Genomic DNA, 26,068 nt, shown 5'->3' with positions numbered 1-26,068 from the left:
TTTCTACTAAGTCTTCTACTTTTCCTTTTATGAATATAATTCTAGTTATTCTCTATTGTCACGAGTTGAACTGTCTGCACTCCGCGCTTTCTTCTTCTCGCGAAAAATAGTGAGGAACGTCTTCCTGAACTATATTGTGAATATGTTTTTAATAATTGTTTTTTGAATTAAATTCGAATTTAAATGAAACTTTTTCTGACTAAATAATGTTTTACATATACTGTTACGAATTGAGTTGAATTCCCTTTATTTTGTTTTGTAATGGAAGTCCATTATTAACTTTGATACCAAATTTATATTTATTTAATTGATATTGCGAATAATACGAAAATATTAACGAAGTTACATGACTGTAGATATTAATAAAATCGCTCGTTAAGGTATAGTTAAATAAATGACATAGGTTTAATATTAAACCGCATGCACACGTATTTACGTATAAAATTCATGATATTTTAACCAATCCTAGCGGTTTACATAAATCAGCTCGATATTATTTATTTTGTGAAATAAAATTTCACAATGCATTGAATTGTTACCAATATTATAAATGATAATGTATTTTGTTTGTAACTTTTAAAAATATTTTATTTTATTTTTTTTTTAGATTTAATTTTACGTGTTTTTTTTCGGATAGTTGAAATATAGTTATGGAATGACTTATTTGGCTTAATATTTGCAATCTAATGATTAGATGATTTTTTCATTCCCAAGATATTATCATTCCAGTTTTGTATGATATTATGACATACATAGAAAAGCTCTAAAATCTCTAACGCATTTTTTAATTTGTAAAAAGTAGTTGTTACAATTTAGCATTTATATTAATAATTTCATTTATGAATAAAATCTTTGTTATTAAATTATTCGCTATCGACGGAAATTAGGTTTGATGGGCTACAAGTGAACGTTAAGTGTCTGGCCAGGGTTAAAAGGAATTTTGGAATTTCTATTTCAATTTGAAATTTTATCCCCTTGCGCCCATTGAAGTTTCGCTTCAAATAGATGAACTTTTTTAAATGGAATCAAGTCTGTATCGTCCTAGACGACCCATATGCAGATCTAAGTTTAAATTAAAATGATTTACGGTAATTTTGAGTTTCATAGACTATGTCCTAACTTCGTTATGTGTACTGAATAGTTAAAGCGCGGTCAGACGAAACGCAACTTCATATCTCATACATCGGTATATTTGTCTCCTTAATATTCAGCTTGTTTTCATTTCACGTCGAAATATTTATGATTTATTCTCGCTCGTACTATTATATATTATTATTATAATATAATAATATAATATAATAATAATATAATAATAATCTAAAAATATAATCAGCCAGAAACTTAGAAATATTGTTGTAAGAATAATATCATTAAAGGAAAAAGAAAAATAGAAAATATAACTGAAATACATGTAATATATGAACAGTATATTGAATATAAAACAAAATGGTTATTTAGATGCTGCGATGAAAAATGAATAAAAATCAGTAATTGACTATTTCTTTAAATATATTGTTAACCAGAATTTAGAATTAATTAAACAATTTAATTTTATACAACATTTTGCCAATACAATCAAAAACTCGTTGTTTAGAAAACAGTAAAATAATAAAAAAAGTATTGAATTCTCATAAACAACGCGTCGTAAGTACTACCCGCTGAAAATTTTCAATACAGAATATGTGTAGATTTCAAGCGAACAAATAAAATAATCGACGACAAATATACTATTTGAATTTTGAAATAGAAAACGAAATAAAATTGTACAGTTATAACGAATTGAATTAATTAACAAACATGTAATGTACAAATATTTTTCAACTGTTCAATGTGATTGTAGTATTTTTTGGTTTAAAATGTGTTATCGCTATCGGGTTTCCGGTCATGTTTCTACACCAACTCATTGGACGGCAGCACTGTGTAACATGATTTTCGCAATAGTCAACTTCAGTGATACGCTGGTTGAATCTGATTCATATGGAAAAGTGTTATGAAACAGTGAACACCTATTTGTATTACCATAACTTGCTGTAATAATAATTTATTATAAATACAACTTGGTTTATATTCTGTTCAGTTTAATAAAAGTATACAAAATATATCGAGGATATAGGAAACTTGACACGAATTTGGTGACTACCAAACTGCACAGGATATATAAGTATAGTACACATTATTTTACAATTTTTTTTTTGGATCAAACCCTTTTTTGTATCAAAGGCTTAAGGTCTGCATTTTTATATGTTCTTCATACGGTACCTGATCAAATGCGCAATTAGTGTGCCAAATATTATCTCAATTAATACAAAAATAGAAGTCAAATCGAAGTCGATTTATTATCGACTATCACATTGCTTAATTTTCCGGTTTAATATAATTTCATATTACTCAATTTGATGCAGTTACTTGGATAGACATAGTGGAGTAATCCCTTATAACTATTAAGACAAATTATCCATAATTAGTTGCTGTAACCGGATACTGCGTCAAATGTCAGCTTGCATCCTGGACTCATACGTTTGATGTCGCTACTAGTCTAGATTACCATTGGTTAACCGTATAATGTCACCAATGCGTCTTAATTTAAAAATCATTAACTTAAAAACAAAGTGTTAAAATAAATAAACATCTAAATTCATCCATTTAAAACCGTCACGTTAAGATGATATTATTGTCTGATATTGGGCTTTCAGAAGGATGTCTGTGTGTGTTACTATGTATTGTTTTTTCTGTCAAGTGTTCCTCATCTGGAAGCCTGGAGTAAGGTAGTGGGTATTTTACATTCCCGTGCCTTTGCAAGCACGTAAAGCCTCTACTCCTATAGGTAAACTATCTTTTTCTTACTCACAAAGTCCAATATTTAAGAGAGTCCGAAGAGAAATATCAGTTTTATATACAATTTTTTTTACAGTAAAAGCCTGTGAATTTCCCACTGCTGGACCTCTTTTTCCTTTTTGAGGAGAAGGTATGGATCTTATTCCACTACGCTGCTCCAATGCGGGTTGGTGGAATACACATGTGACAGAATTTCAGTGAAATTAGACACAGACATTGAACGCAACATGTTTAGCACGATGAATAATAATCACAAATTAAGCACATGAAAATTCAGTGGTGCTTGCCCGGGTTTGAATCCACGATCATCGACTAAGAGTCACGCGTTCTTCCCACTGGGCCATCTCGGCTCTTCTACCATGGCAGTGTAATATTGCCAACCCACGATTCAATCTGTCTATACTAAATATTTAATTTTAGTTCATAATATTTTTTTACTGTGTCGGTACTAAATTATTTATTGATGACTTTCCAGATATTTCCGAACGACAGTAGTTACTATAAACATGGAGCGGTCAAAATCACATCACTGACTAAAATATGCAGTGTTACGTAAACCGCTCGCATATATTCTGATATTTCTCAAACATTTGATTTTAGTTAGATTTCATTATATCCAGCTATCACGTAATGGATTTGTAATACGTGAAAAATATATAACAAAAAATTTAAATGTTATTAAAAACATTTCAGTTTTTTTTTTAAATTTAATTTCATTCCCACACATCTGTATATTATTCTTTGTTCAACTTTGACCTAATTCCACATTCTCAACTCATATCCAGCTCGTTACAAAAATGTAATTTACTTTATGCAGAATAACGCTTATATTACAACGATGTGAACTGAGATGCTTAGCAAAGCATTCTCTTAATACAAAACGTCTCATTTATTGTTCTCGAAAGCAGGTCCTATATAATACCCATTGTGCGTTTGGTAGAGTGGAGTATCTGTGTACCCGTAGCAATATAATGTAATTATAGTTTAAGGTGAATGCTTATTTTAATGAGTGAACTTAAATTTTTACGCTTTGTAATTATATTTACAAAAGTAATGGACGTATTGCAAATAGAATGATGTCTTGAAACACTCTTTGGAATTGATGCTCAGATATTATTTGTCAGTGCTAAGAATTTTCTTCGTACCTCATTATTATAATTTCTTGCGTGTACTCTTTAAATGTTTTTTTTTTTTAATTTAATTCCAGATAAATTAATTACTCAATCCCAATATGTATATTAACTTGGTGGTAAAGTTTTGTGCAAGCATCATCCAAGCAAGCGTGCAAGCCATCAGTGTTGGTACCCATTTATCACATATAGGGTGCAAGGAGTACCTTAATTCCCAAGGTCAGTGACTCATGATTGGCACGTATTAAGTATTTTGATTTTATTTACAATGGCAGTGTTTATGGTCAGTGTTGATCACTGACCACTGGGCGGCACATTGCAAGTCTGCCTATTAACAATATATATATATATGCATAAGCAGGTGAATAAGTTAATTTGATCATATAAATAAACATATAAGCCGCACATAAAAACGCAGTTTGTTTCGGATTATACTCTGTAGTATGGACGTTTCAAAGTTGCGCATAGCTTTATACGCGATTTGGGCGTCACGTAGCATGAGCAAGCAATCCCGTGACGGTAAGGGTAACGCTGGTTTTTTAGTTCGTACTACGACGGCGTCAGTGCCAGCGAGTCTCACATACCCCACCTCATGTGGGTAAAACGCGTAAATGGGTTTATCCAGCTAAAAAAAAGCTTTATGTTTTTATTGTCGATTTTATCCTTAGAAATAAAAGTACTATATTTCAATAAAGTATTTATAAATATTTAATTTATATTTGTTTATATTATGTATGTTTGTTTTTGTTGTTGTTATTAGATGTATTATTTAGTGCAAGTTATTCAGTATATAGTACCTAAAGTTATATGTTCTAATAATGTTATTTTTATGTAAGTGAATAAGCTCCAAACCTTCTCCTCAAAAGGGAGAGGCCTCCTCCTCAAGGTTTCCCCCTTAGCCCAGCAGTGGGACATTCACAATCTATTACTGATTATGTAAGTGATCATCAATAGAAACTATTATTATTAAATCATTTAGTAAATCGAAGATCGGAATCATTTATGATTTGACATCTTTATTCGTGGAATCATAATTAGTAATCCGTTTAGCCAAGATTAAAGACGTGACTTGACTGTATTGGAAAAGGGTCTTCTTAAAGAGATTTCACGTAATTAAGCCACAGACAATTAACGAATTCATTGATTACAAGTTTTATAAACGATTCGATAATGTAATTATTATATAGAATACAAATCAATAATAAAATTAAAAAACTAGTGTGGGCGATAAAAAAGAGTAACAGAACATAAAAATATGGTATAATATAATTAGTAAGTAAGTAACAGCCTGTAAATGTCCCACTGCTGGGCTAAGGCCTCCTCTCCCCTTTTTAAGGAGAAGATTTGGAGCTTATTCCACCACGCTGCTCCAATGCGGGTTGGTGTAATACACATGTGGCAGAATTTCGATGAAATTAGTCACATGCAGGTTTCCTCACGATGTTTTCATTCAACGAAGAGCACGAGATGAATAATAAACAGAAATTAAGCATATGAAAATTCAGAGGTTCTTGCCCGGGTTTGAACCCACGTTCATCGGTTAAGATTCACACGTTCTTACCACTGGGCCATCTCGACTTAATAATATAATTGGTAATTTACTATTCTTAACACAGGTTATCTAAATAGCCCGTGAAGGATAGTGAGTTCCAGTCACTTAAAAAAAAATCCGTTAAAAATGTTGGTTACATAGATTTAAGTCTGCAATGTAAAATCTTAAATCATATTAATTTTGAATTTAAAAATTTATTAATTGGTTTTTGGTAAATAAAAATCCATTTTTTTAAATACATCGTTATAAAACCGGACGAAGTCGAGCACATGAACTCGTATAATATAATACTAGAAAAGCCCTATAGAGTTTGTGTATGAAGATTACATTAGATGTATTGTCCATCTGCGGCAGCACCTTCTTGTGATGAATAACTCATCGAACTAAGGAAGTGGATAGTATAATAATCTTTTTTATGAAAAAATACGTATAAAAAATGTCAACTTCTACGTGAAAATTCTTCAAGTTGTGTATCCGAATTCCATTCTATAGAGTAGATTTTTCTTATAGTATTCGTCGTTTGTTTACATTATGTACTATGTTTTATTGTTATATATATATAACCAGTATCAGCTATACAAGGCATGCCTTTTAAGTTCTGTCGTTTCCATATTTCCCGGCAATTTTGAATTTGGAACTGTTCTATATTCGAATGTGTTTAAATTTTGAATCTCAAAACAGTTGAAAGTAGTAGGATTCATGATATTGTTTAGTCACAGCGTCGATTGGAATCTGTCAGGTTACGTACGAAAATGAATCTTTCTAAGGAAAATGTTAGTGCAATAATTTTCTACAACTTTAGAAGAGGCCTGACACGGCTTCAGTGTTTTGAAGAGTTAACATTTGTATTCAGTGATGAAGCCCCATGTATGCGGACTGTCGAACGCTGGTATTTAGAATTCCAGCGTGGACATACTAGTGTTAGTGACAAATCTCGCGAAGGACGCCAAAAATCCGCATTCACTGAAGATAACATCATTGTTGTGAGACAACTAATTCTGGAAGATCGTCATGTGTCGTATCGAGAGATAGATGCTCTATTAGGCATCTCAGGGACAACCATTCAGAAGATCTTGCATGAAGCGCTTGGTGTGAGAAAGCTAGTTTGCCGTTGGATACCGCATCTGCTTTCCAACGATCACAAGGCAGCCCGCGTCAGATGGTGTAAGAAAACTCTTCAAAGGTTCAACCGAGGAGAGTCAAATCACGTCTACGACATCATCAGTGGTGGCGAATCTTGGATCTATGCCTACGATCCTGATTCCAAACAACAATCTACAATCTGGGTTTTTCAAGACGAGCCAAAGCCGACTAAAGTTGTTCGTTCTCGAAGCACTTCAAAGAAGATGGTGGCCACGTTCGTTGAAAAAACCGGCCATGTTGCGACTATTGCACTCGTTTTTGAAGATCGTAGAACGGTTAACGCAGAGTGGTATACCACAGTTTGTTTACTACAAGTCTTCGCCGAACTTCGAAAATCTAACTCAAAGCGACGCATCATCCTGCATCACGACAACGCAAGCTCACACAGCGCTCGTCAAACGATTGAGTATTTGAAGCCGGAAAAAGTAGAAATTCTTGACCATCCTCCATTCAGTCCTGTCAATCATCATCAATCAAATCATGTCAATGTGTTCAATCCTGACCTAAGCCCTAACGATTTCTTTACATTTCCTAAAATTAAGAAAAGTCTTCGTAGTCAAAGGTTCCAGTCCGGTGAAGAAGCAGTCGACGCTTTCAAGTCAGCCATTTTGAACACCCCCACTTTAGAGTGAAATAAATGTTATAATAACTGATTCGAGCGAATGGAAAAGTGTATTAAGCTACGTGGTGAATACTTTGAAAAACAATAAAAACTACTATAAGGTTCTAGTTGTGTTTTTTTCTTCAAACGACAAAACTTAAAAGGCATGCCTCGTATTTGTATCACAAGACATAATCAAATAATTCGAATTTTGAACTCTACAATATTTACAAAGGGCAAAAATATTTAATAAAACGTTTTTAAAAGTAGGTCGGAAATGTTAAAACGAAATAGCTTTTTCTAGTACAATATTTCTTTAGTACTTGGGTTCTTCAGTATTCATAAAAGTTAATCTAGGTCTAGAGAGCTTAGCTGGGATCTTAAAATAGTAGACTAAGCTAAAAACAACTGTATAATTTGTGTTTCGTTCCAAATTTTAACATTTATATAGCTTAGTGTTTCGTTTTGTTCCATCTTTTATTAACAAAGCCAATCTTAATTAGAGTTCTATATTTAAATTTGAACATAAATTATTTTAATACTGCCAAGCCTAGCGTAATGACTAAAACGATTAAATCTTAATAATGATAGCAATTTCCAATTCGCGTATCCACAAAGTTCTATGCACAATAATTTATGTTATTAAACCGTACTCGGTGGTGAAGAAAAAACATCGCGAGAAATATGCATTGTTTCAAATAAAATTCTAGCACACGTGTCCGCATTGGCGCAGCGTATCGGAGCGTGGTATAATCTCCAAGTCACTCCTCAAGGGGATAGGCCTTTGCCCCCGAAGTATGATATTTACTGTACTTCATTTTAAATTTTTAATTGAAACAAAAAAGGAACATATTCTATTTTCAGCGTACGTTTATACACGTTTCTATTCTAAAGGATATTATCAGATAATACAATAAAAAAATCCGATTCATTCACTGTTGTAATCTAAATACCAAATAACTTTTTATTTTCATAATCAAAATTTTAGGAAAATTTGTAAATCAATAGGATTTACAAACTTTAATTTTATGTTCCAAATTCAAAATCAAATGATGTCATTTCAATATCGCCGTGTTATCTATATTTACATTAATAGCTTTGAGAAATGTGGGTGAAGTGAACGCAGTGGGATTATTTTATAGTAAACTGATTGTTGTCGCAGCGCTTCTAAGTTTCATTTTATTAATATTGGAAATCCAGAACAGGCGATACTCTGTAGACTTAAATATACGTGACTGCTTTGCGAGCGTTAGAATTATCTATATTAGTTTGAAAATTGTTAACATATAATACATTAAATTTATTTTTATATATTAATCGTTGTAATATTGTAAATAAAAAAATTCATTGTTTGTTGGGTTTTTTATAGTATGTAGACAAATAATTGCAATTAATTTTCTTATCGTACGTTATACTCAAGCAATGCTTGTCGAATGATAGCTAGATCGAAATAAATCAAGGATAGTACTTTCACGATGCACTTGCATTTGTATGTTTATATGTGTAGTGTTCACAAGCATATGTATATTTAACATTTTTAGTTTTAGGTATGTATGTATTGGTTTTAGTATATGAAGTATAGTAGACGCATGACGCGCGTTTTTATTATTATATATATTTTTTAATAATAATTAGTAGTAAATAATAAAGAAATATAACTTTAGAAAAAAAAATATTCTATAACGTTCCTTTATTTATTTGATAAAATGGAAAACATTTGTCACAATTGTGATTTGGAAATTGTAAAAATAATATATTATATATGAATAAAGTTATAAAATTCGACAGTGAATTGTAACAGCACAATGACTTAATCGTTATATATTTTTTCTATAGTCGTTCCCTCTCAAACCATGATGATAAAAAGCTACGTCACGTCGACTTTCCTTTGTTTTTAAGTGTCATTGAAGCTTCAATAAATTAACACAAAGGAATGAAAAACCTTGAATTTAAAATACCTGAGAAAAAGTTAACCGTTATGAAAAAATAATAATAATAATAAAAAAATATTCACATAAAATTCCACATACAAAGGTAGGACCAGAAAACTTAAATAAGACTATTAAAATTACAACATTATAGCGAAAAGGAATAAGCTAGCTTATATTGATTATGTGCTATGGAGCGAGCTATGCTCGGAGTATCTTTGAAGGATAAGATCAGAAATGAGATTATCCGGAAAAGAACCGGAGTCACCGACATAGCTTGCAAAATTAGCAGGCTGAAGTGGCAGTGGGCTGGTCACGTATGTCGTAGGACCGATGGCCGTTGGAGGAGACGAGTCCCAGAGTGGAGACCGCGGATTGGCAAACGCAACGTAGGGCGCCCTCCAGCCAGGTGGACCGATGACCTTAAGAAGGTGGCGGGGACCGACTGGATGCGGAAGGCGGAGGATCGGGAGCTTTGGCGCACCTTGGGAGAGGCATATGTCCAGCAGTGGATTACGAAAGGCTGTTGATTGATTGAAGCTTATATCTGCTTTTCAGTACAGTTTGTGTAGTGAAAGATGAACTCCTTCACTATACAAACTGTAGGTTCAATTATTTACAACATAAATAGTTACATGTATAAATTACATTGAAAAAATAATTGTATATATTTTTTATCACTAACTGGCATTGCAAGTTTGAACCACTGACACAGCCAAACTTAAATTGGAAAACAAAACTCATAACCTAATTGCAGTCAAGTCAGCCATTCTCGTTCGATCTGCGCAGGAGATGACGAGATAACTAAAGTGTATGTTAAAACTACTGAACTACTGCTGTAAGGGTGCTCTGAGAATTTCTCGACAAAAAAAAACCATTAACTTAATTGGCTTTGAACCCAGAACCTCAGGATCGAGCAGCACTTTAAACTCGTCACTAAGTCGCCGAGGCATACCTTTTTAAATTAGCACGATGTTAATAATGGCATTAGTATTGTTCACGAATCATTGTCTTGCTTTTGTAAAGAATTGTCATTCAGAGCTCTATTATAATGAAATGTTGTGTTTTGTTTTGTTTCGCATTGAAAATTAAAAGTTACCCGTCATATTATGTTCTCGTGGGTAATTATTTTAATTATCCCGACTAATATATAAATTTGAGAGTGAGTTTGTTTGCTACGCTTCCCGTATTAACTACTCAACGAATGACAATGAAACTTTGCTTTCACGTTGTCAGGGTACGGAAAAGGCCATGACCTTAAAACTAAGCCCCTTCCTACATATGGGCTTACTATATATGTTATGATATATTATTATAAATCTCATTAAAATAGCTACTAATAATGACGTATAGTTCCAAGGCAAATGTCACCCACGCAGTATCATCCCGCTCACATTTGATCCTTTTAAGTCCCTTTCACGCTTAAACGCACTTTCATTTTGAGATGGAAATTAATATTTTTATTTGAAAAATAACATTTAACCGAGATGGTCCAGTGGTAAGAACGCGTGAATCTTAACCGATGATCGTGGTTTCAAACCCGGGCAAGCACCACTGAATTTTCATTTGCTTAATTATAATTCATCTTGCGCTTTAAGACGATGTTTAAGAAAACATCGTCAGAAAACCTACATAACAGAAACAGCCTGTTAATGTGTTTCATTTCACTGAAATTCTGTATTTCACCAAGCCGCATTGGAGCAGCATAGTGAAATAAACTCCAAACCTTCACCTCATAAAGGGAGAGGAAGCTTTAGCCCAGCGGTGGGACATCACTGGCTGTTACGATTACAATTACGAAAAAATAACAATTATTCATTGATAATTACCTATAATTCTATCACAACTTCAATTTATCCTTAACTAAGCAAGCTATCCGCTTTTATAGTAAAACTACAAATACTTAACAGATAAATAAATTCAAATGTCATGGTTAAAATCATGGATAAATAAGGTTTTAATTATGATAAAAAATTACCACTGATAGAGCTTTGTGTATAAGTCGAGATGGCCCAGTGGTAAGAACGCGTGAATTTTAACCGATGAACGTGGGTTCAAGCCCGGGCAAGCACCTCTGAATTTTCATGTGCTTAATTTCTGTTTATAATTCATCTCGTGCTTTTCGGCGAAGGAAAACATCGTGAGGAAACCTGCATAAATCTAATTTCATCGAAATTCTGCCACATGTGTATTCCACCAACCCGCATTGGAGCAGCGTGGTGGAATAAGCTCCAAACCTTCTCCTCAAATAGGGAGAGGAGGCCTTAGCCCAGCAGTGGGACATTTACAGGCTGTTACTTACTTACTTTAGAGCTTTGTGCAAGCTCGTCTGGGTAGGTACCACCCACTCATCAGATATTTTACCACAAAACGGCAATACATGGTATTGTTGTGTTTCGGTTTGAAGGGTGAGTGAGCCAGTGTATTACAGGCACAAGGGACATAACATCTTAGTTCCCAAGGTTGGTAGCGCATTGGTGATATTATTGATGGTTAACATTTCTTACAATGCCAATGTCTATGTGCGTCGGTGACCACTTAGCATTAGGTGGCCCATATGCTCGTTCGCCTTCCTATTCTATAAAAAAAGCCTTGATTTAATATTTGTTAATTTTCAAGCAGAATATGCATAAATTTAATTGTATTTACTGTAATTAAAAGTGTTAAAAGTGCTACTGAGTTTCGTGCCGGTTCTTCTCGGTAGAATTTACATTTCAACCCAGTCGTAGCTTTACATTTCGATATATATTTACTCACAACAATATTAACTTTATGTAATGTTATTAAAATCAGAAATAATTTAAAGATACAATACAAACCAATAAGGTTTTGCGTCAATACAAATATCTTCAGAGATAACATAACTTGAATACCCAAACAAAGGGATAGTATCCATAATCATAAGCATTCAAGAGATATATAATATTATTTACAAACACAAACTTGAATAAGCTAATATTGTGAAGACTGTATACATAGGACTGTTAGCTTATGTACACATACGATAAAAGAAGAGTTCGTAACAGCACCCTCGGCGTTACCATGAAAGCAGTCGCGTCAGAACATTTAGGGAAGAGAATTAAATGCCTAAATCTCTGTTTACTGTATGGCGGTCGGGGCTTCGTTTTATCTGCTATATTCAAATGGGTTGTAGGGACTCGCACGATTTAGCTATCTGTGAAACGTTATTGTATTAAATTTTCGTTTTCATTTAGGCTTTTTGCGTTTTTATTGCACTATATGTTTGTTCTTTATAAAATATACCACGAAAGAGCAATACTTAGTATTTTTTGTTAATTGTGTGTTTATTTCACGGTTTCAGTGTCAACGTCTATAGGCGGTGGTGATCACTTACATTGAGGTGTTCCATTTGTCAGCCTTCCTAGATATTATAAAAAAAATTGAAAATCTGCTGTTGATCTACGAAATAGCGATAATTTTTCACCAAATTTCATCCGTATCATGTCATTATCATTATGTGTACAATCATCTTGCATTTTTATTTATTAACACAAATATAAATAATGTTAAATGATAAATACCTTCTGGTACAGCAAGCGAAGTAAGCAAGAAGTGAACACAAGCCGCACCAGTCCCATGTCCCATCAACGTCACATTGGTCGGATCACCACCAAACACAGCTACGTTCTCTTTGATCCAATGCAGTGCTGCGATCTGGTCCATGAGACCGTAGTTTGCTGGCGACCGGGGGAAGTCATCTGATCGAGGATTCAGGAAACCTGGAAATAATAAAAAAATTAACTAAAAGCTCTTTAGAATCACTATTAAAGTATTCGTAGAACTATCTTATTGATATATAATATAATATCCTGGGACATTTTTCACACACGGCCATCTGATCCCAAATTAAGCTTATACAGAGCTTGTGCTATGAAAACCAGACAACTGATATACTATTTTTCTTTTATAAATACAAACTTATATAGATAATTACACCAAGACTCAGGCCAAACAGACATGTTCATGCACACAAATATCTATCCTGGGTAGGAATCGAACTCACAACCTTCGGCGTGAAAGACAAGCATCCACCAACCACGCCAACCGGCTCGTCATAAATAATAATTGCCTATCGGCACAGATTACGTGGAAAAAATGTCGTTTTCAATAAACTGTCAACATGCTTACCATAATTATTTTATCTAAAAAGACTATATTTATCGTGAAAGTTGAACAATTTATTATTTCTGTATTTTCAGTACCACAAAATAATATAATCTATCATTATTATTTAATAATGATAAAGACTGCGGATTCGAATCCAGGTAAACGGTATGTATTTTTAAACATGAAGATGAGTTGAAACATAAGTTTGTGTATTTTGTGGTTATAATTCGTTCACTGAAAATATTTTTTAAAGCCATGAAATTCTGGACACTAGCCGAGGTGTATCTATCAACGCGTATAGGAATAGCGTTGTGGAATAATCTTCAAGTCTTTTCTTTAAAAAGGGCCTTTGCTGAAAGGACGATTGATTATTAGCCACTGGAGCTTATAATCAATCGTCCTATAGAAATACCTTATCACTAAATACATATTTAATTTAATTATCATTGTATCATCGATTAAAAAAGTCAAGACATATTTTAGGAGAACATTTCTCGAAATAATTACATTAATTCATACTTTTTAACTTTAACTCGTCGTTTTATACTTATCGTTTATACTTATATATCTTTGGCTGTGTTAAAAAGTGATGATGATAAAAGTTTATGTAATTACTTAAAGATGTCAACAAAAAGTGTAACAGATGTCTTGAATCGTGTCCACGTTCCAGGCGGTTATATAAAAGGGATACTTAGTACACGTGTATTACGCTGTGTATTATTTTTCAGTTAAACTTACGTTATTTTGATATGTGAAATAGAAAACGAAAGTTTTTGATTTTCTAAACAATATCAAAATGAAAATATAGTTTCCACGAGCACTTTGAGTCTACCGATAAATTTTTCATGGCACATACATGCAATAATCATAACATACAATGTTTATTTTTTGAAATGTTTTTTTTTTATGAATGGCGCTCGGGCAATTACCATCGCCGACAGGCATTGGCGCTGTAAGAAATATATAAACAATTTCATTCACTGCGATTGCGCCACCAGCCTTGATAACTAAGATGTTACAGCTCTTGTGTCTGTAGTTACACTAGCTCACTCACCCTTCAAACTGGAACACGAGAAGACTAAGTATTGCTGCTTAGCGGTAGAGTGAGTGGTATCTACTTAGACGAGCTTGTTAAACATATGTATCCTGTATAAAAATTAACAAATACTAACTCTTAAACATTTTAATCAACTATGTAATCTTGTGCAGTATATGCTTTGTTCATTAATAAAAACTGAAATATTGCCAAATATTTCTTTAGAAAAGTACCTTTGCAATTAATTACTTTTTGTAGCAGTTCAATTTATTTAACGATCTTATTATCCTTATTTCATTCAAAACTGTTTTCATTTAGCATTAATTATGCAAGCTTCGGTTATTGTTCGTCTAATCTTTCAACGATTTATTTAAAGGATTTCCTCTCAAATATTTCTAAGAAGTTTAATTCTTTAAATGCCTGTATTTAAAAAACGAAATTACTAATAATATGTAAGTTTATATTACAGAAGTAAGGTTTTTGTTCTCGTTATCTAGTATAAGACATTCATATAAATATAATTTACTTTGTAAAATAGGGAATACCTTAAAGAGGCCAAATTTCTTTACTTAATTACAAAAAAGCAATTTACTTCAAATAAATAGTTGTTATTATGTTTAAAGCTTTGATAATTTAATCTCTTTGTCATTATAAAGAATTCACAGATCAAAATACAACATAGCATAGAGAACTACTTTGTCATTTATTGTTTTTTTTTTTGTTTTAATGAAGAAAGGCGGACGTACATATGGACCACCTGATGGTAAGTGGTCACCTACGCCCTTAGACATTGGCATTGGTAAGTTTCTGGACATGATTTCTTTGTCTGTATATAAGAGTACTTGAAAGGGGTATTGATTTTTTGTCGAGTACTTTTATTGCTTCGTTAAATAAGAAAAATAAATTTAACCTTATGAATATATGAAAATATGTTATTGAACCTTCAATATCATAATATAATAACATGTAGAAAGTAAGAAAGAAAATTCACAAAAAAATACACATATACACATTTTATTTTTCCTGTAAGTGCTAAAAAAATATGATATTGACTTCAAATCATTTATAACTAGCTCTATTATTTGTAATGAAATGTAATTTGGCAAACATATTGCAAAACTCGACTATCAAAATCTTCAGCACCTATATGTATCAAAGTATACACAATATTATAATCTTCTTATTAGAGCCTAATGAAAACAATACCTTTTCCTGTTTGATGTACACCCAAAAATTGATTAATCATTATCAACGCACATTTGTCAAAATGGTCACCTACCTCACAAAAGACACCGACCCATAAATACACATATATATTATGTATAATCTATATAAGTATGTATTTACAAAAGAAAAATAGTATATCCGTTGTCTGGTTTCCATAGTACAAGCTCTGTACAAGCTTAATTTGGGATCAGATGACCGTGTGTGAAAAATGTCCCAGGATATTATTATTATTATATATTTACAACATAACAGAAAAGCTTTGTGCAGGTACGTCTAAGTATATACTATCCAGTTATTACTTATTCTACCTTCTAAGTGTGACTGAACAAGTGTATATCATTATTTATTTTATTACCTAGCAGCACTATTTATTATTATTGTATTTCAGTTAAAAGGATGAACGAGTCAGTATTATTGCACGCAAAAGAAACATCACTACTGAGTTCTGTACTTCTAGCAGTAACATTAATATGTTTATTATTTTAACCAAAATAAAAAATCTGGACTAAATGACTCATTTCTTCCACGTCGTTTCGAATATTAATGAGCTACTGAGGCTACAAATCTTATCAATTTACATTTTTAAGCAATAATAATGTCCTCCAGACCGATTTCGGCCACGGTGGCCCATATCAAGAGAGATTGGCCGACTTCACAGGACATATTATAGTGCCCAAGTGTGTGCGCAAACACAGGTGCACTCTCTATACACTAATTCTCATAATCTGATGGGACGGCAATCCGACACACTTCCAGACTCCGGGATTCTACTAAGGATTTTCTGACAAAAAACCCAGGACCTCACACTAGATCAAAGAGGCAGTTAAGTAAGGTACAGCGTCAAAATGAGTTCAGTGGTTTAGTTGTGAAAACGTAGCAAAAAAACGGAGTTATTTTCGCATTAATAATATCACTATTATAATTATCTAAAGTATTATACATATAAGCAATATAATGTGAATTTGAAAATAAAATCTCCACAGCCTAAGAAATAACAAAGTTCGGGTAAGAAAACGGTTATGTAAGATCTAGAAATGTTTATGTAAAGTAACACATGTGAAGTGAAGCAAAAGCGACCTCGATTTGATTGCTCACTCACTATAAGAATATTCGAATACAAAAAAATGGCTCAAAGAAATATAAATGCAAATGTAAATGTCCCATAGCTGGGCTAAGGCTTCCACTACGTTTTGCGGTGAAGGTTTGAAGCTGATTCCATCACTCTGCTCCAATGCGGGTTGGTGGTAACACACGTGGTAGATTTTCAAATGATACATTCAGGTTTCTTTACGATGTATCCCTTCAACTGTGCACGAGATAAATCATTAATACAAATTAAGCACATGCAAATTGAGTGGTATTTGAAGTTAGTTGAACCCATAATCAACGGCTAAGATTCAAGTGATTTAGGTGCGCTATCTCGGCCTTAAAATTTGCTTATTGATTGTCTAAAATCTACAACCGATTTGTTAAGTAATTCTATTGATCTGAGATATAACATCGAAATATTTAATAGAACAGAACTGAATATTACAACACAACTTTAACTGCTCCTCAAAACTTGTCACTTGTACTTTTTTCCCTTACAAAGTGTGACTAATTAGTAAGTCGATCACTTTCATATTTTAAGGATATTGATTTCTGACAATCTTTGTTCTCGTGTATAACATTCCAACGTGCTTGTTTGTAATTCTTGTTCTAAGCGGCTTATTTTTGATGAAATAATTTTTTTACTTGTAGTCAACAGATGGTCCTTAGTTGTAGGTATGGTATTGACTTATCTTATATTGATCTAGAAAAAAAATCGTCCGAAATCGGAGTCAATAAATATGTCGAGATAAGAAAAAATATTCGTCCAAAATCGGAACGGGTAGCAATAAAAAGACAATAAAATATATTTTCTTCTTCAAAATAGCTCAAGTTCTATTTGAACTTAACTAAGACGAAATATATTCATATACGAAGCTATCCTAATTACACAAAGATCGGTGGAGACTTAGAGATACGAAAGGAAGGCAGACAAACAACAGTCACTTACACCGTATGTATATATATATATATATATATATATATATATATATATATATATATTGTGGTATAATGAAGTCGCTTGTTATCTAGTGTCTAGCTCTTTAAGCTACATATCTCGAGGTCCTGGGTTCAAACAAATACAATTTTTAAACGCTGAGATATCCACGGTGTTTTATTACATCATGGGATTGATATTGACAATTCAACTATTAAATAAGTTGCAATACAGTTTTTGATAACCTTAAAAATATTAATAATATTAAAAAGTTTTACGATATAAAATGTATATAACCGTCAAATCAAAATCAACTCAAAATACTTTATTTAACAAAGATTATATTATATATATAAGATGCAGATTGCTATGAATTGTACTTATTTATGGTTATTTCTCCACTATTTAGGATCGTAGCGTGTACATATATAGGTTACAACTATCCTCAGTAAATGTTTTTTTAAAGGTAATAAATTCGAAAAGATCCAATCCTAAAAACTCCAGATTTATTACAAATATTATGATTGTCTAAACGAGGTCACGTGATGCCTAGCGATGAAATTGTTGCAGGTCTATCCTGACTCTTTCAGCTATTATTGTGTGCAATCCAAGGTTGTGACTTTATTATTAGACGACGTGAGGAATGATTAATATATCCTACATCGCCAATATCTATGGATGATGACCATTTACCATTTGCAAGCCTTATCGATTTAAGAAAAAGAAAAACATTTAAATACTAGTACGAATATACGAATACTAAGCTAAAATTTAAATTGTTTTAAGGGAGGTTTAGACCACATAGTTTAACATTAGCTTTGTTGAACTATCCAAGCATAATAACAAATATTGTAAGAGTCATAACCATAGCTCCACTGCGCAGTCGCTAAACAACCCTTGTACAATCTCAATGCTTCGTTGGAGAGGAAAATAGAAATGTTAGCATTGCTAATAATATTTTCATATACACTCTTTGAAATATTATGTATTATAGTTTCGTAGTAAAATAATTAAGAACGAATTGAAAATGGTTTATAAAAGTCAAATAATATACGTATCCAACCGGTGGGAACAGTTCTGCAATCCTACTACATAATTTTTTTTCAAATTAATTTATTGTATTATATCCACGGACATCTTTTCCGTGCCTTTGGAGCATTATATATTCAATTTATGTTTTGGTTAAAATATCTGAATGTTTTATTAGAAAGCATCTCAATCTAAGTTTTAGTTATGAATTTATGAAAATTTTGTATTCATATGCAAATAAATAGAGTCCAGATGACTTCTTCTCTAACCGACATTGAAGGAGTATTATTTGTCTTCGTTCGGTTCTGGATTCCTTAGCCGGTCTGGTCTGGTGGTACTCAGCTAGTCTGTCTAATGGGAATAATATAGATCGCCATTTTAGGTAATAATCAAGAACCTCCTTGATAGTCATAATTTGTGCTCTTTTCACCAGTATTCCCAACGCGTCTTAGCTGTCGTCGGTATAAAATACGAAGATTTTCGTATTATACCCTTATATTTATTTCGTATTCTTTCACATACGACATAACAACAACACTCGGAAATATTATATTCAACACTAAAGACGAGACGAAACGTGACTAACGCACCACTTACAATACACGCGGGTACTTGAAGACAGTGAAAACGTTCGGTTATAATAATTTTCCAGATATATCTACTATATATGCTTATATATTTCTTTATATATATGTGTATCCAAAAAAAGATAATTTGTATAATTGTTGTGATCCAGTTGAAAAGGTGTAAAGGGAAATAATAGAGACATAACATCTTAGTTCCCAAATATGGTGGCGCATTTATGAGAAATGGTTTTAATTTCATACGGCACCAATGTCTATGGTTGTGGTGACCAATTACCATTAGTTATTGTTATATATATTGTTATTGTTGTGTTCGCTTACATCACCAATACGCCACCAACCTTGGGAACTAAGATTTTATGTCCCTTGTGCCTGTAATTACACTGGCTCACTCACCTTCAAACCGGAACACAACAATACCAAGTACTGCTGTTTTGCGGTAGAATGTCTGATGAGTGGGTGGTACCTACCGAGACGAGCTTGCACAAAGCTCTACCATCAAATATGCATAAATAAAGAAGTTAATTCAGCTTTAAAGAGAGCTTCACTCACTGTTGTCATTTTAAATCATTGTAAAAGCGTTACGCTTAGACAAATTAACATAACAACAGTAGTCTAACAGCGGCATAATGAGTTCTACGGAAATCCTTTTCCATTATGAAAAGATTTCTCGGTGACATAAAGTATTTATTACTTTGTAATTTGTTTAGAATTTTTACATAATTCAAGATAACAGCTTACCAATAAATACTAAATTCAGTTATTAGATAGAAATGTCTTTCGTCACCTTTTCCTTGTTTTTTTATTTTTATTAAATTAAATTGAGAAAAGTTAGGACTCGTAACTAGACTAATATTTTTAAAGTTTTATATAATTTATAAATAGATACCTAGGCCTAGTCGGAGAGCCGGGAAATTGGCGCTTTTTGGAAACGATTTCAATAATATTTAATTTACTAAACCTTGTATTTGTTTTCATTGCTCATTTCAATGTGAAATCCTTTAATCAAACTTTGTCTATGTTATTTTTGTCACGTCAAAGTAATTGCATTTAAATGCGGCTCAAAGCGCGCACACTATATGTCACTGCAATAAACATTTAACATGTTTCGCTCAGTTGACAAGAGATTTCATAATAAAAACCTTGTATGTTGTTTTATAAACATCGAGGCATAAAATACGATATTATATTTTTATTTATAGCATTATTCAGTCGAAACGCTAGAAGAAATAATTGTATAAATACTTTTTAGTGTTTGACGGAACTGATAAGAAAAAAAAGTGAACGCTATGATTTGAATAAATGACATATTACGTAAAAAAATACATTAATATAAAAACCAGTAGTAGTCTAATGAATATATTATAATTATTAATTAAATTAAGTACCAACTGATTGTTACGTTGAATATTCTCGTTAGAAACTATATTCCGAACCGAAGCTTCTACGGCTTTAAGTTTATGTGGTCTTGTAAAATGATTTAATTGTGCCTTAAGAGCCTTCTTGAATAAGGTAATAACTTCCTTCCAAGCAAACGGCAAAAGCTTATTACACAAACAATAACGATATTTCAATGCGGGTATATGTACGATTCCTATGTTTTTTATTCATATTAAAGGTAGGCGGACGAGCATATGGGCCACCTGATGGTAAGTGGTCACCAACACCCATAGACGTTGGTATTGTAATTAATGTTAACCATCGCTTACATCGCCAATGCGCCACCAACTTTGGGAACTAAGATGATATGACCCTTGTGCCTGTAATTACACTGCTTCACTCACTGTAAAACGGAACACAACTATACTAAATATTGCTATTTAGTAGTAGAATATATGTAGAGTTGGTAGTACAAGCCAGAAGGGCTTACCCAAAGCCCTACCATCCAGCGAAAATGCCTTTAATAACATTTATTATTTCGTTCTTGCTTGTGCTGTCTTGTGTTATGTTCTAAAATTACTCAACCATTATAGCACTCTCAAGATTATGTTTCTTTATGTATGTTGGTATAACAATGTTTAACAAAATACTCTGCATTGTTTAAAACCACGATTCCTGGAATATGAACAGAGCTATGCAACATTTTGGTATAAGTTCGCTCTTGATGTCAACAAAAGGATGCCAGGGGGCGAATCGAATTCTTTACAACCATAATATCGCGACAAAGTACTTTGTAAACTGCAGCATGAAAATATATGCATATGTAGAAAAAAATGTGAGCATATTATTTCTACGTATCAGGTAACCCATATGTCAGAGTGCCAACGTAGAGTACAAAAAAAGTTACAAAATAAATATTGGGCCAGGGCTAATAAATAATTCAAAAATAAAAAAAATAATTTTAAGACAAAAAAATCCATCGAACCCTTTAATTACATTTCCAAGTAATATCGAATTCAAAGATAGCTCGAGGCCTTCCAGACTATATCTGGGAACTTTATAAACGCTCTATTCAGATCTAATATTTATCAGGCGAATGCGGGAATCGCTTTGTAGTCAAAACTTTGAGATTCCAAAGTCGAAAATGATAAAAATATGAAATCGTATGTATGATCATTAAATATATTTTGTTAAATTGAAAATAAATTGAGATATAACATAATTTGATGATCAAATATTATTATACATTATTTGTCATGAATTTATGTAATTTGATTGGTTTGTATTTGGTATTGAATTTTTAAGACATATGATATATTTACAAATCTGCATTGGAGCACCGTGGTGGAGTCTGTAACCTTCTACCAAAAGGAAAGGATCTTAGCCCATCAGTGGACATTTACAGATTGTTAGTTTACTTTATTCGGTCATGTCAACTAAAGTCTAGTCTCGTGTAGTCATTATACAATTCCATGAGAATATCCTAGATAACAATTTTATATTTAAATTACATTATTATTTATTTGTATAGTTACTATTCAAATATTACTATTACTGTTCAAACCTAATAGACGATGTTATGATCTTTTCAAATATATTTTTTTCATTCTGTAAATGCAGTTATTATAATTCTTATAACATGGAACACAAAACCAAATTAATTACAATCGTGAAAACTATTTTTCGAGTTAAATTAAAATTTCTATAAATCATAACCAATACCGTGATTTGTTAACTAAGTTATCAAGGAATGAGGAATGGAAATATTCGATTAATTGCTTTGAAATAAATACAAAATTTGTACGTAAATTGTTTTGGCAACTTTCTGCAAATTATAACGAGACGTAGTTAATATTCATTGCTTCGATGAAAACGTTTTCGTTTCTTGAAAATAGAAAGCCAATTTGAAACTCAACGCGTTACTACTTTAAAGAGTTCTAAATAACAAGCATTCCTGTTATCATTGTTAAAAAGTTTGTACATACTTAATTATTATGAAATAACTCTAACAATAATTATGTTTTGTTAAGTTCTTAAAGCAATCTTATATTATGTATCGATAGCTGTGCCCCGTGGTTTGGCGTGCGTTGGATTTAAATTGTATAAGCCTTCTATATACAACAATATGCTCATGATACCTAATATACTTGATGAGTACTTTACAGACTGCATTTTTTTTGTATGTACTATGGCAATCATACCCGATAGTAAGAAATGATGTAATCCACGATCAGGATAAATAACACGTTGACTGACATGAGTAATGAGGTATTGAAAAGTTTCGTGCAAGTTGGTGGAAATTTGATGACGTAGGGGTGTGACATCACACTGAGCATAGTACGTATTAAGCCATCCTGTGCGCTCTCTCAGAAGAATAGTAAAAGACTGTGACACTAGGTTTCATCAACCCCTGTTAAGGGTAATAGGTAACAAGCATGTTGGTATATAAAATGTCCCGAGAATATTTTATCGAATTTGCCTAATAAATCCTAAAATTAATGCGTTCCAACAAAAAAAAATACAGCTTTATAAAATTAGCTTAAGACACTATTGACTTAAGAACTTAAGGACCGAATCTGGAAACAATGGATACATACAAATTTTATCAATTAGAAAATAGTCAGTTTTTTTGCTCTAATATTAAATATAAAATACTAAAAGTAAAAGAACAAAAAAAAAGAGAATTATTCATAAAATCGTTAAACTAGATAATACGAAATAGCAGACAGGCGATAATTACGAAATGCATATTCACAATACAATTATCACTATCAACGAGTGCTTCTATTTCTAGTTTATAATTTGTTTTCAATGTTTCATCGCTTTTAGAACAGACTAATTAAATTTCTAATACTATGTGTTCATAAATTATGCAGTAGAAATAAAGCGAAATGAATATAACATTTTACCTACTACTAAGAATAAGCAGTTACTTTATTATACTACGGTAAAGATATTGGATCAAAACAAAACCAAAAGAAACCTCAAAGCTGGGACCATTAAAAGGATTAGTAGCAAACAAAATGGTAACAATAATAATTCTCTTTAATACTTTTATCTAACTGAATCAGAAATAACGACACATCTTCAAAGAATCCAATTATATTTATTAAATAAAAAAGTAAATGTATATATCTATGTACAATGTCAGCTGGTTGTCGTCTTGGGAACTGGTCAGAGAAATAAGATATTTTACTTTATCAACTCGTACTACGTGTTCCATAGCGAGGCGCATCTTTGAAATATAATATTACGAATTTCTCTAAAATTTATGAAGAGATACGCCCAATAAGAGCTCAGTAGTTTTCTTAACAAATATAAGCCTTTATAAGATATTGTTTACCGAATACAAGCTGTCGCGAGTGTTTTTATTTATTTCAAATTATGTTTTTAATCTTGAGCTGTGATAGTCTAATGCTCTAGTTAGAACACGTGAGTTTGATGTGACGCCCGTGCAAGCACTTTGGATCTCTTGCACTTGACTTGTCTTTATAAAATAGTTTTTATTTGATAGGTAGGCGGACGGGCAAATGGGTTGTATATACCTCATGGTGAATGGTCACCATCACTCAAAAACATTGGCGATATAAGAAATATTAACCAAAAAACGCTTATACGCAACTAACCTTGTGCGTGTAATTACACTGGCTCACTCGTACTTCAAATCGCAACGCAAACATACTAAGTATTGCTATTGAGCGGTAGGATATCTGATAAATGGGTGGTACCTACCCAACCCAGATACACACACACACACACACTTATTCAACCATAAATTTATATGCGTAGGTGCTCTGTTGAGAAACTGGACTAGTTTGAGATTGCACTAAGTATGTCGAAATTGCCAATAGTTTTTCAACTACAAAAGCTTAAGTTCTTTTGCTTTTCTCACACTAATTTCACCTTCGTAACTCATAACCTTGCTAACTTTTAGCTTGCTTTGTGTTTGATGTTTGTATACACGATCCACTTATATGGTGACTATTTGCAATCAGGTAGTCGACTTACCCGCTTCCTTTTGAATATATAATTAAATAAATGAAATTAACACTACTGTCTTGAAACTTTCACTGAAAGGAAAGTAAAAATATTTTCCAGGAAAATAAATAAATGACAAAAAAAACATGAACTAATTAAAATAATGAAAGACATTCGCACGTGTACGTTGCTGTTACATAAACCGATCTTTTGTAAAACAAAACAAAACAAACCATTAACCTCACTCAGCTTTCACTTCCTAATAACGCAAGTTAACATTTATTCCTAACAATATCCTAATTTCCCAAAACAAGACAGTACGGATCGTATTATGCTTGACATTGATGGTTCCATAAATATAGATATAATTCCCAAAACGTTGTCTTACAAATGTAACTACCTATTTGAGACGAGTTGAGAAGCATAATATCTCGTGTCTAAATTGTGTGAATTGTACCTTAGGAATATAAAAGATATTATAAGAAATAACATGATATTAGATTAGGATATCTTTCTCCAAGGCACGAATAGGACAAAGTTTTAAGAGCACGGATTCTCATAGGGAAAGTTCCTAGTTTTTATTTTAACTTAATTTAATTTTATACATAAATATTATACTAGCGGTAGTTTGTTAAATTCAAAATCCTCCAGAATATTAATAGAAATAAATGATTATTATTTAAGGACGACGACAGCGTATATTTGACATTTTCTCTTTTACTTCTTTGTAGTTTTCGGTTCTAAACACTAATAAAATATTTAGTTTGAATGGGTGTGATAATTTCATTCCTTTATTTTCTTCTTTTATTAACTCTTCTCCTCTTATCTGTCATCCTTCTTTGCTGGTGGATACACTTTTGGTAGAATTTCATCCAAATCATGTAGATTTTTTTGCCAACACGAGTGGAAGCAAATGAACATTAAAACTTATATATGATATTATTGGTTAAGATTCACGCCACGCACGATCACGCAGGGGCTGATTATTTTGTCATCTTGGTTTAATTATTACTATAATGTCTGCACATTTAAAAAATAAATAAACTTAATACATTATTAACCATCATTATTAGATCTTAGATCCATACAAAAGAATAAATGAATAATATATACACAAGGATCTTACCAAATGTATACCACAATATTACTTTAGTGATAAATTTAAAGAAATCGCACAAATACAAAAGTTCAGCTTTCAATAAAAATCAATGTCTCACATCTAGTATTATAATACTAATACCACTTATATTTCATTTTATACTCCCAGTAACAGCCTGTTAATGTCCCACTGCTGGGCTAAGGCCTCTGTTCTTATTTTGAGGAGAAGATTTGCGCTAATTCCACCACACTCGACTGCGGGTTGGTGTCCAGTTCTCCTCGGTAAGAAGTAAATGCGTCATAAAATGAAATTGTTAATGACTTTAGAGCAAATCATCAAAAAAAGTTTGAAATTATACTCCCAAAATTTGTTAAAGTTATTTTGATTTTATT

General features: G+C 32.2%; 1 protein-coding gene across 1 annotated transcript in view; it reads right to left on the bottom strand.

Annotated features, from left to right (window-relative positions):
• LOC126776450 (neuroligin-4, Y-linked) overlaps positions 1-26,068 on the bottom strand; it is a 115,843-nt gene that overhangs the window by 17,063 nt on the left and 72,712 nt on the right. The window contains exon 4 of the mRNA XM_050498976.1: positions 12,732-12,929. Within this exon, the coding sequence (XP_050354933.1) occupies positions 12,732-12,929 (198 nt within the window). The remainder of the gene's footprint in view (positions 1-12,731; positions 12,930-26,068) is intronic.

Source organism: Nymphalis io, chromosome 2 (assembly GCF_905147045.1).
Source record: "Nymphalis io chromosome 2, ilAglIoxx1.1, whole genome shotgun sequence".
NCBI classification, from domain to species: domain Eukaryota; kingdom Metazoa; phylum Arthropoda; class Insecta; order Lepidoptera; family Nymphalidae; genus Nymphalis; species Nymphalis io.
Note: the sequence above shows the minus strand (reverse complement) of the source record. Positions and strands in the feature narration are given on the sequence as shown.